General features: G+C 35.0%; 1 protein-coding gene across 1 annotated transcript; it reads right to left on the reverse strand.

Annotated features, from left to right (window-relative positions):
- Nucleotides 1-1,277: 1,277 nt before the first annotated feature.
- On the reverse strand, nt 1,278-13,001 carry LOC104596920 (Proteinase inhibitor, propeptide). Its single transcript, XM_019197663.2, has 3 exons — nt 12,731-13,001; nt 12,522-12,619; nt 1,278-1,561 (listed from the first exon to the last, which is right to left on the reverse strand). Exons 1-3 carry the CDS (start codon nt 12,931-12,933, stop codon nt 1,488-1,490), a joined length of 375 nt encoding a protein of 124 aa, XP_019053208.1. The 5' UTR covers nt 12,934-13,001; the 3' UTR covers nt 1,278-1,487.
- Between the last annotated feature and the right edge of the window lie 358 nt (nt 13,002-13,359).

The following is a 13,359-nucleotide window of genomic DNA, read 5'->3' on the forward strand; positions in this document are numbered from 1 at the left end:
TATTGATTAGAATTCCAAGTCTATCTCACCACCAAAAACTGCCTGCTTGCAACTAATCGTTTCCTCAATTAATGACTTGATGACCCAACTGATTGAACTGTTGAACCCAGTTAGCAGGGTCACTTGGTAGATATTATTTTTTGTTATTCTGCTCCACATTCACAAATTATATTGGTTTTTACCATGGTTTTTAAAATCGACTCGGAGACTGAACCGGTCAGGGGTCCGATTACAGGATCGAACGGTCCGATCGTTTGAACCAAACAGTCAGCCTGTTCTGACAAAAAATTAAAAAAAAAAAAAAACCGGACAAAACTGTTCGAACGGTTAACCACCCAGGTGAACGGTTTTCTGACCAAAATCAATATTTTTTATGAAAAATCCAGTTTGAGGGAAAACCGGAACCAGTCACCTGACCAGTTCCCGGTTTTTCCAGTCCGACCGTCCGATCCGGTTTTGAAAACTATGGTTTTTACTTAATTTCCAGACCTGATACCTCGACCCAAATAGCTTGTTTTGTTTCCTCCTCTCGCCAGTGTCTTGCACCTTACGCAACTGCACCTTTCCCACTGCTGGAGATTGAGTCGTTGAGATATCATAACCAAGGTCCATAAAGTGAAAATCCCTAGCTCTGTCCTTGGGCTACTTCAAACTTTTTGATATATCTTGGTTCTTCATGGCCTAAGACCCCACAATAGAAAACACAACATTGGGATTTGGGAGCTTCTCCTAAAACAAAATTAAACCAATGTCTCCCACCATTACAAGCAACTCAACTCCCTTGGTTCTTTACACAAGAGGCCTTGTTGTATCAACTTCCAATTGAATCCAAAGGAAGGGTCCCCAATGTTCTTTTTTGTCACAATGCTTATTGAGTACTCTCCCACCCGCTTGGGCTAGTTTTGTATCAAGCTTGAACGTCATACATTTTACAAACAAACCCATGATGTGAATCAGTGAAGCACAAGTATTGAACCTCAACTTGCTGATGTGAATCAGTGGATCTACAAAAGCGTTTTGCTAGTCTTAAAATATACTAAATAGGCAGTATAATCAGATAGCTCACGACTTGTAGGAGGGGAATAGAGCTACTCAACGGATTATCTGTAGCTGATAACATCTGTTTTTTTTTTTTTGTGGTGAAAAAATAAGTCCAAGCTTTTGCTGAAGCACACCTCTAAATCAACCTGCTATCACTCCCCCATTCCACTTTCTCCATTTTTAATCTTTAACTGACAGGACTTCTAAGATGGCATTTTACTATTGCAAATAGCAGATAAAGTCTGTATAACAAACTTATATACTATGATTTATTTAAATGTCAACAATTCACAACTCTTAACATATATATCCTGAGTAAATCCATCAAGAACAGTTTCAGGTCCATAATATCGTAAATACCATGCCATGGATGAGTTGGAACTTATACATATAAAGCCTATTTAAGGGATCCGCTAGTCCCTCTGTAGGGAAGGGTTTCACTTGTTCTAGTGTATCTTGGCAGGTCCTGAATGCAGTTGTAAGGTCCTACTTGGCACCACCTGAAGGACGCCTGGTTGCTCTGCCAAAATAAAGAATTTTAGTCTATAATGCTGCGGATTGCAATATCAGAAGAATATCTTATAAAATGAGTGATGATAACCGAAAAAAATACATCTAGTTGAATTAAGCACCAACAAAAGTTCTTCATATGATCAAAAATCAAAGCACAAATATCCTTTTTTTTTTTTTTTTTTTTTTGGGGGGGGGGGGGTGGTGATAATAGAAACATGTCCGTCATTGATTCAAGATGCACATCCTTGAAACGTGGTGAACAAATGCATGTCAAACTTACCTCTCTAAAAAATTTATTGATAAAAATGAGGGCAAATAGGATGATTGGTTATTGATATTAAATGAATTGAAAAGAGGTAATTTTAGGATATTCAATATATTCAATTCTCTCTCATTAAATCCAACATTTAAGGTAATAATTTGCATTTACCTTCATTGAATCATATATTTAAAGATTTTTTGTTTTTTCTCATCATTAAATTCTATAATTAAATCCATTATACTTTTAATATCTACCTAGAATAGTGTTTTCATTTAGGTGGTGATAAGAAATTAAACCATTTGGGTCAAATGGGCCAATCCATATTGCCACAATTAAATAAAAAAATTTAAAAATATATAAAATGCAAAAAATATAGAAATTTAAGAAAATGTGAACGTTTTTAACATCATATATTTGACATATTAAACAATAATCAGTATGATAAACAATGTTTTAAAAACCAACCTAGAGGCCTACCCGCTTTTGTCTTAGGTCCAGGTCATCGATTCAACTATCCAAATCAAATGAGTCAAACCGCTCTGCGTCAACACTATATGTGTGTGTATGTAAAAATATATATTTTATCAATAAATAATATAATTATGTTTTACGACATATAATATATGTATTATGTTATATTTATTTATGTTTTTTTAATTCAGATTTTAATTTTTTATTTATGAAAAATATTAAAATTTCAATTTGAGGGCAAAAAAGGGGTTTCTTGCAAAAATAGCAAGGCAAGACGCCTAAGGCCCTTGGAACGTATAAATCTTGAAAAGTTATTCAAAAAAAAAAAAAAAAAAACAATAACCCCAACCAGACATCGGAATGCAAAGTTATGGCTTCCAAAAGTTTGCACATAATTAAGTGTGCAAACTATAACCTGGTTATTGGGTCGAATGGGGCAATGGTTGAATCACCCGGGTTAGACAATTTTTAACTAAAAGGGAGAATTTCAACAGAACCAAACCTAGGATCAAGGCCGAGCGAACGGTTCAATCGGCCAGGTCAACAATAGGTTGAAAACATTAATGATAAACAAGAAATGTAAAATTTAAAACCAATTGGAAGTAAAATTATTTTCCTATTATCTCTCATTAAATCTCATATCTAAGGTATATTCTCTTACTAAATCCTATATTTAAGATATATTTTTCTCATTATTAAATTCTACTGATCAAATCCACAACATTAATTTCAATAATATAAAAATAAATATTTTGAACAATTAATTTGAAAACAAAACCATTTTCTTCCCTCTCGGTGGTGGGTAAGCAATTCAACCATTTAGGGTCAAATGCATTAATAAATAATGCCATAATTAAATAATAAAAAAATAAATAAAATATAAAATACAAAAAAATAAAAAGAATTGAGCATGTCACTAATATTGTATATTCATTATACTAAACAGAAATAAGTATGAAATTTAAGAAGTATTTTTATAAATGATGAAAAGTGGAATGTCAAAGTCAAAATTAAAATCAACCTAGAAATGAAATGATGTCATAGTCAAATAATAAAATTTTTAAAAATAGAAAATACAAAGAATCACAAAAATAAATGTTATACATAAGATATAATGTTATATATCTATAAAAAATAAAATATTGGGTACATCTATAATATTATACATTCATTATATTGAACAAAAATAAATATTATACATAAGATATAATTTTATCAATAATGGAAATGTAATAAAAAATTTAATGTCAACCTAGAAATCAAACTTTTTTTTGGGTCGTGGGTTAGTAGTTTAGGTCAATCGGTAATATGATAGTTAAATAATAAATATTTAAAAATAATAAAAAGTATAAATAATCAAAAGAATATATATAAAAAATTATATATTAACTATGCCAAAAAAATTAATTGTGATAAGTAAAAATTATTTATATAATGTAGATGAAATATATAATTTAAAACTGATCCGAAAGTGAAGCTATTTTCTTATCTAAATGATGGGTCAATGATCCAACTTTTCAAAGAAATTCATGATGTCATATTGAATAATAAATATTAAAAAAAAAGATCAAACACGAAAAATAAAAAAGTACAGAGTTTTGTCAAAGACATTTCAAAGCATTTCTTATGTTATATAATCATCATATTAAATAAAAAATATAATTGTTAAAATAAAAGTTATTTTTATTTAAAACAGAAATGGAACACAAAATTTAATACAAGTACTTAAGTTTATTTTTATTCATATTGCTACTTTTATTAATTCTCAATTTATATCTTAACTATGATATATCTAAAATTCAAGTAATTAATATGAAAAAAAATGTTGCACGTGCTTAATTACTAGTGACTCAAAAAAATTGCATGCCCTCAGAAATGGAGTAAGCATGGGTATCATCCTCGTGAATTTGAATTTTCAAGAGGCACAATAACCATAGAAGATTCACTTTCAATGTACAGAAAAAGTTGAGGGTCTACAGAGACCAGAAACCAGGGCTCCTAATAGGTCACGATTCTAGTGCCAACTGAGTGGATATGGTAAGCTATTGGTTATTACAACCAATGAACTTCTCAAAGGTCCTTAACGAGTCTATATGCTACAAAACAGATGGGAGTATCTCAAATGCATAAAAAAAGAATCATAATCAATGGAAAGGAACCTTCGTAGGCTGATAAAAAAAAAAAAGGACTCAAGTATTGTAACAAGCTCAAGACTCTCTGACTTGGAAAAAAAAGTGATACTTAACATCCTTGATCAGAATAGGCTTCATCCTACATTATAAACAACTGTAAAGTGTTGACTAGTTATACCCATAAGGTGAAGATATTTCTTTATTTGTCATTTGAACTTATTTTGGTGGGTCTATAATAAATTAATGGTTTGCAGGTGCCGCTTTACTAACAAAAAAAATGTAGAATAGTTGCTATGAATTGCCAAGATGGTCAAGTACAGGTAACACTTGAAAGCATGTATAGCACTGCTCAATACATGAGATATGTTTGTGGGTACAAATATCATTCATCAAATACAGATACAATGTTTTTCAACCGAGCTGCATGAATAAATGACTAATCTAGAGGACCCCAACTAATGGATAAGTGGGAATTGCCACATCATCCCTCCAATGAGAGTTGCAATTGAATCTTATTATGAATAAACGTTGAATTTATTACATGTGGCATGTGGCATGTTTATGTGAATTACCCTTGTACTGAATTTTAGGATTATGATCTGAGACTCCATAATTAGTATGCATATTTGACATTCTCAACCAGTGGATAGATTTGGGCAGTCTATCCTGACAAGGTTGACATTCTTGTACTACTTAAGGCAGGATTGTCCATCTCTCTTGGCAAATGTAATTCAGCTCACCAAGAACCCTAAATCTCTCTCTCTCTCTCTCTCTCTCTCTCTCTCTCTCTCTCTGTTTTTTGATCAATAGCAGAAAATTTTCATTAAGATAAAAAATGTTAGTTACAAAGGAACACCACGGAGAGAGGTGAACTCTCTTAATTCTCTCTGAGATGAAAACTGATTACTCTAGCTACAACACAGCCTAGAAAAGTTTATCCCTTCCCACCCCTTGTTTCACTAAAGCATCAGCAAAAAAATTTGCACTTCTTTTTACCCACTGCAGCTTAAGTTCCATGCTTTGTGTAACCCACTTGAATTTTCTTCTTTCATAGGCCATTGCGACACCACACAACTTAGGATTTTTGAACTTTTTGAGATCTCTCTCTATCTCTCCCATATTCATCCCCACAATGCAATTCTTATCAAAATTTATCTTTAAATTTTGACATTTGCTCAAAGAGATGGACAACCAATTTCAAATTTTTGATCCACCTAATGTCACCCCCTTGTAAATGGGTGATTCACACACTATCCCTATCATTGGTTTATCACTTTTTGTAAGACCCACTGACCCACTAAATAGAGTCGAACAACCAGTTCTATGGGATTGGATTCAGTGAAATTAGTGACCAAATTCAAGGTCCATGGTGCCTAATTGAGGATTGTAACTCTTATAGATCCCAAGAAAACAAAAATAAAGGAATTATAAGCAGGACCCAAATGAACAACTTTAATTATATGATAAACATGTGTAATCTTGTTGATTTAGAAGCAAAAGGCAACCACTTTACATGGAGGATAGGGAGCTTATATGAAAAGCTCAACTGGGTTCTAACAAATGAACAATGGAGAATGATATATCCAAGAGCCCAACTCACAAACTTAACTTTTTTTTTAGCTCAGATCATGCCCCTCTTATATTTTACATTGATAATAAAATAAGTTGGGGGCCTAAAGCCCTTTAGATTTAAACAATTGTGGATGCAAGAGCAAAGTGTTGAGGATGTAACAAGAAATGCATGAAACACCAATGCTACAGGCTCACATGGGGTCAAATTTTCCAAAAAAAAAAAAAAACAAAAGAAATGGAATTAAAACAATGGAATAAGTAAATATTCAGAAATATCTTTGTTCAGAAACAAGCTTTAATTGAAGACTTATTTAAAACACAACAAGAAAGACAACAGGACCCACATAACATGATTCTAGAAAAGGAGGCTGCCATTAAGAAAAGATTAAATAAAATTCTAGAAAAAGAACTATTTTAGACCCAAAAATGAAGAAATAAATGACTACAGTGTGTAGACAAAAACACAATTCTTTCATTTGACAATGATGATTAGGAGAAACAGGAATACAGTAAATGGAATATGAGACCCAAATAACAATTGGATCATTAACGTCCATCCAGTTAAACAAGCTCTGATTGAAGCTTTCAAAGAAAGACATACGCACAGAAGACCCTAATGACTTCCTTGAGGTCCTTCTCCCCTTGATAATGGAAGATGAGAATCTGGAGTTCATAAAAGAAGTCACAAATGAAGAAATAATGGAGGCCCTCAATTCAATGAATAGTCTAAAAGCTCTTGGTCCCAATGGCTTGAATGCATGCCTTTTTAAAAATTGGAGAATCATTGGGGACTTAGTCAAAGGTACAATAAAAGCTTTCTTTCATTCGAGTAAAATGACAAAAATTTGAATAGAACTTATATTACCCTTGTCACAAAAATTAAAAACCCAAAAAAGATGGAGCATTTCAGACCTATAAGCCTGTGCAGTATCATTTACAAATTATAGCAAAAATAATGGCTAATAGACTAAAACCAATTTTACCAAAACTAATATCCCCCTTTCAGTCATCTTTTGTCCCGGGCAAACATATATCAAACAATGTTCTAAACTTCTAATAATGCATGGAACTTTCCACTCTATGAGGAGGAAAAAAGGTAAAATTGGACTGGTAGCCTACAAAATATATATGGAGAAAGCCTATGACAAATTATCTTGGGGTTACGTCCAAAAAGTGATGGCAAAGATAGGTTATCATGAAAAATGGGTTCACTGGATAATGGAATGCATATCTACTGTTAGTTACCAAGTCCTTGTAAATGGATCCCTGGCTAACAACTCCAAACCTAATAGAGGAATAAGATAGGAGGATCACCTATCTCCATATATTTTTGTGTTGTGTTGAGGCTTTCACAAGGTAGATAGAAAATCTATCAATAGGGGTTCATGTGAACCTTGTTATAAAGACCTCCAAACAAGATCCAATAATCCCCATGCTTCAATATGTAGATAATTGTATATTATTTGCAAAAGCCAATCTAGAGGCCTGCCATAGTATAAAAAATATTTTAAAAAAACATGCCAAAGTCTCAGGCCAAAGACCAAATTAACAAAAATCGACCATGTTTTCTCAAAGAATACTCCGAATAGATTCCAAATAATGTTGTCTAGAATGGTAGGAATCCCAAAAGCAATAAAGAGGAAAAATATTTGGGGCTCCAACAATTGAAAAAAGAGTAACAAAAAGCACTTCCCATTAGTTACTAGAAAAATTCAAGAGCAAGCTAGAAGGATGGAGGGGCAAAACTCTATTAATGGGAGGAAGAGTAACTCTATCAATAGGGGGAAGAATAACTCTCCTAAAAGCAGTAACAAACAACCTTGCCCAATACCGGATAAGTATTTATGGGATCCCCAAGGAGACAACAAAGGTAATGGACAAGTACCAAGAAAATTCCTTTGAGGTGCAAATCAAAACCACAGAACTTTTGCACTCACTAAGTGGAATACAGTATGCAAGGACAAAAATGGGGGAGGCCTAGAATAAGAAAGATGTATAAAGTGAATCAGGCAAACCTAATGAGACTAGGATAGAAGGTAATGAGCATTGTTTTAAAAGGTGTGGGAGGCATACACTTGGAGGGCGCCTCCAAGTGAGGTGCCCCCACAAAACTCTCTGAAAATTACTCCTTCGATGATATATGGAGGAATTGGTCTACATTGGCATTTACTTCTTATAAGAAGCTCAGAATTTAAGCAATTTGGACTCCTCCTGTGGAAGGTTTTGTTAAGCTGAATTTTGATGGGATAGTCAAGGCAATCCAGGATTGTCTGGCATTGGTGGTGTTCTAAGAAAAAAGGAGTAGAGGACAGTAACGTTCTCTCTCTTTTTTTAGGACTAGTGGGAATAGGAGACTCTATAAGGGCTGAACTTCTAGCTGCGGCACAAGGGATACAGATTGCAAACCAACTTGGAGTACAGAATTTAATAATTGAAAGAGACACCAAAGTGGTAGTAGGATGGTTGGCTGACCCGGATGCTATCACTTGGGGCTTTAAGGATGTTCTAAAAAAGGTTAAATGGCTCACAAGGAATATGACAGTTAGGTTTTAGTGGGTGGGAAGGTTGGCAAATGCCTTGGCTGATGCTCTTGCTAAACAAGGGACTTCTCGGGTTACTTTGTATTGGGCTTTTGTGTAACTTTTCTTTGTTTTGTGTAATCATTTAAAGGGTAGATAGAATCCTCCTCCTCCCTTTCTTAACGGGGAGGTAGCATCTCGTGCCTCTCCCTGAGTTGTGTTTTTTGGTTTTTGATTTAATGAATCTTATTATTCAACGATCAAAAAAAAAGTGAGGTGCCCCTATACGTCTTTTTTATGAGGCATGCTAGAGGCATATGCCTCATGCACCTGACACACACCTCATATAAAAAGACAGAAAAGAAAAAAGAAAAGAAAGGGAAGGGAAGGTAAAGAAAAGGAAAAAGAGAAGAAAAAAAAAAGAAAACAAAGAAAAGAAAAGGGAAGGGAAGGGAAGGAAAGAAAATAAGAAAAGAAAAGAAAAAATAGGTTCATTGGACAATAGAATGCATTAATCCTTTTTTTATGTTCTGAGCTACACCTCACACCTCTAGGTTCTAGGTAGTGGAACGTCTAATGTAATGCCTCCACGTTTAAAATATTGGTAATGACAGAGAAGGAAAATTTGTAGGTCCAGGTTGTTCAAAAGAAATACCTAAAACAAGAGGAGTTTTTGGACCATAAAGCTCGAAAATCGGCTTCATGGGCTTGGAAAAGAATAAACCAGCAACAAGTTCATTTAAAAAAAGATTAATGTGGGACATTGGAGATGGAAGGAAATGCAACTTCTGGCTGGATAATTGGATTAGTTCTCAACTCATTGTGGAGCTAAAAAATGGAAGGGTTCTTTCCCAAGCAATTATGAATTATAAGGTTGGAAACTATATAAATTTGCAAGATAAATGTTGGGAGCAAAGTAATTTGGAGGGCAATTGTCCTCAAAATATAATAGACAAAATAAAGGAAATCCATATCTCCTTGGAGGATAGAGAAGACAGAAGAGTTTGGGGTGAGAGCCCGGATGGTAAACTCAGTAAAATTGGCTTATAATTCCCTCGGAGAGGAGAGGAGAGGACCATCGAACCAAGAATTGTTAAAATAATTAAAAACTCACGGAAAATTCTTTTCCAGGAAAAGATTAAGGTCTTCCTTTGGCTTTTAATTCTAAACAAGCTTCCAACAAAGAAGAACTTGGTAGATAGGGGCCTAAATATTAACGTTGAGTGCCATTTCTGTTGGGATGTGGAGGATAGATACCATATTCTAGTGCATTTCCAAATATCAAAACAAGTTTGGAGGTTGATGGATCAACGAATAGCTGGTTGTATATTAGCTGGAAGATGAAACCTAGAAGCTTGGTGGATTCAATGTTACAGGAGAAAACTGGAAAAAATCATCACAATGGTAAAGGAGTTCTTGGAGGTAAACCTAAAATTAACTGGTCCAGCTGACTTGGCCCCCCTCCCCAAGACTCCCTAAAAATAAATTTGGTGCCTTGGCTAAGAAGATGAAAAGTGTGGTCATGACTGCATTATGAGAAACTCGAAAGGTGAAGTTATGACAGCTAAAATGGGCTGTAGCTGAAATTTGGGCTGCTCTTGAGGCCCACAAAATTGTATCCCACTTTCCTGCCCACAAAATTTCACCCTGCTTTCCTGATAGCCCAATAATCATATAACTCTCTCATCACCATCAAGGCGCTAAAAGGAGAATATCAATTCCTAAGGAGATTCTCATCTCTTATTCAAGATTGCAGAAGCCTTGCTTGTGATCAGTCTGGTTTGATTGTTTACAATCACACTTATCAAGAAGGCAACTGTGCAGTTGCCTGGCTCGATAATAAAAGGGTTAGAGCAAGAAGCTGTTTTCTCTCAAGAGGTCCCCTGGGACCTTAGTTTCATTGTTTTTCTTGATTTTGAGGGAAGGATGTTTCCCCATTTTCTTTATTTTTTCTTCTTTTGTTTTCTTCTTTTCAAAAAAAAAAAAAGAAAGGATTGCCAACTTACAGAACATTGTATTTGTTGACTTTAAAACGAAAGTGTAGCCTCCTAAATACAGAACAGGAGACTTGTAAGCATCTGGCCACTTCCCTTGACAAAATGATAGTTAACATTTCCCTAGTTGAGGGCTCTAACATCAACACTCCATCAAGCTTGTCTAAAGATGCCTGAAGACAAGTATCTGAGATAGACCTCTATGGATTAACTCTTCTCCACCACTAAAGGTAATGAAAATGAAGGTAACTAGAAATAAATCATCTGTAATTGTCCAAGAATCTCCAACTTCAAGAGATTGTTGATTTTCCTCTTGTAGGATTACATCCACTTTAACTTCACCTCCTTGGATGTGTGGATGCAAGGAGGATTATGTATGATCTGGTGAACAAAAACCACAACTCTTAATTTACCATAACCAACATTCATGATTTCTGTTGTACAGGAATTTTCCAGTTTCTCCAATATTTAAAATTTTCAGTAACCAGAATTTGTCCAATTTTCCCTGGAGTATTCGGCTAGCTTACGTTTCATGAAGGTATTAACGACAAAGTGTAAAGTTAGATGTAGAAGAACCAACTGATGGTGGATTCATTGGTAAGTTGTGTGGATGGTCGTAGAGGAGACCTGGGATCAAATCCCGTTGTCACCAGGGTTGGGGGTTATGGGCATGGGGGATAAACTACCCCCATTGCATAGCCCCATAGCTTCTTATACTTGAAAGATAGAAGATATAGGCTCAATTTTACTCCACATGGTATAATTTTTTTTATGAAATTTCACATGGTAGAATTGAATAATTGATGTGCTCTGCAAGAAATGCTTTTTTAATATTATCTTTGTTAAGGAGATTTATAACTCAAATTATTAATTTGATTTTTGTAGGCCAAGTTCTGCATGGAACATGCAGACGATGGACATCCATGTTCTCCACTTTTTCCAGTTTTCCCTGACAATTCAGGATAGAAAATCCTCTTTTCTTCTTATATTTAAATATCTTGATGATTGATAACTGGTGGCAGATGTCTTACATTCAACTAAAGTACAAAACACAAGTTAGAAGAAACAATCCAGAAACAATGCAATTTGATAGCTAAAATACATGTATCAAATGTAATTTGCAGATATCTTACGTTTAACTAAAGTACAAAACACAAGTTAGAAGAAGCAAACCAGAAATAATGCAATCTGATAGCTAACATACATGTAATCAAATGTAATTTATGAAATTATTAGTCATCATCCTCTCACAAGGGAATATCCACAGACTTTTCGTAATAGGCTGGTGACAATCATTAATATTAAAAGAAAGCCTAAGGAAAGGGTTGGGGAAGACTATTATTTCGCTTTCTGAAATTTCAATGTTATAAATTGTGTTAGCAATCTCTATTGTGGATGTCTATGGATCCCAAAACAACAGTTACGTATACTCCAAAGGACCACAAAAGGGAACCTTGGAGGCAACAGAAGACAGAGAGAGAAAAGAGAGTATAGATTCAAGGAAATCAACTTCAAGTAATCATCTGGTTCAACTGGTTTGTAGAACCCGCTTCAATATCACCTATCATATGGGCAGAAAATATGACCCCATGTACCCATTTTCAGACAGCAAAATGTAGAATTTTATCTCATAAAACACAGTCAATCTCGTGGACCACACAAAACAAAGTTTCTCCTTTGATGCAATCTATAGAACTGTATAAGTTCCGCTGGATTCGGAGGGGAAATTTTCTCTTCCTTATTTTCTTTGCACAGATTGCGTAGCATTTTTGTTATTTTCACATCGCTAAAAGAAAATCATCACACACCAGTTTATCTGATTCATTCAATTCAGTTGTTGGAAAAACTCCAAACTATGAGAAATAAAAACATGATCAGAATACTGCCCTATATAAACATAAGAATCCAGAACAACCACCCAACCCCAGTTCCCCAGAAATTCAACAACACAACCAATTGATTACTCTTTAGATAAACCGAAAAGAGATATAAGAGAAAAAAAACAGATGATCCATACTTGAGATTTGAGAGACTTGTTCAGGTGTGAGTTTAGCCGAAAACCCATTTGCAGCATTCTTGTAACTGTAAAGTAATGCCCCTTTTGCAGCCTCCTCGCTGTAAAAATCAAACCCAGAAAAGAAAAACGAAGAATATTAAACTCAGTAAAGAAAAACGAACAGAGAAAGATAGGGGAAGAAATGAAGAACAAGAAGAAGTGGAACAAACCTGCCGAGGACGGAAGCAAGGGTTTTGATGTGGAAAGCTTCGGGCTCCTCACCCTCGGGCTTCTCAGTGTAAACTATGTGAACTGCAGCTTCAGAGGAGGCAGGAGAACCGCCTGTTCCAGCAGCACCGTCAGCCATTATCGAACTGAAAATCAAAACCAACACAACCAACAACGCCGTTGACAATTTCAAGCTTCTCTGCATTCCTTCTTCGCCTTTGAAAGCTTTTTTTTCTCTTGAAATCCTTTGCTGCGAAGTAATCTTTCGTCTCGGCGCTTCCGCGTTCTCTTTAGGCAGATCCTCAGAAAAGTCTGGTTCCACTTGGCAGCGTTACAAGAGTCAACCTGTCATCATATTCCATTTTGCTGTCACTGTGAATATCATGTCGGCCCTAAAACTTGCCACGTGTTGCTTGGTGGAGGGTAAGAGTCCACGGTTGGATGGGTTTCTCATCATTTGGTTCACAATTCAGCCAGAAAAGCTGAAACATGATAATAATCGCGATAACTCTGATGACTTGACGATCTTATCAATGAGAGGGCTATGTTTGGAAAATTCGGATTTCCTCCTCACAAGGGCTGTTTGGTGGGTGTGAGAATCAATTTTGTGGGGAGGAAATCGTTTGATTTT

Source organism: Nelumbo nucifera, chromosome 5 (genome assembly GCF_055504915.1).
Source record: "Nelumbo nucifera cultivar China Antique chromosome 5, China Antique-T2T, whole genome shotgun sequence".
NCBI classification, from domain to species: Eukaryota; Viridiplantae; Streptophyta; class Magnoliopsida; order Proteales; family Nelumbonaceae; genus Nelumbo; species Nelumbo nucifera.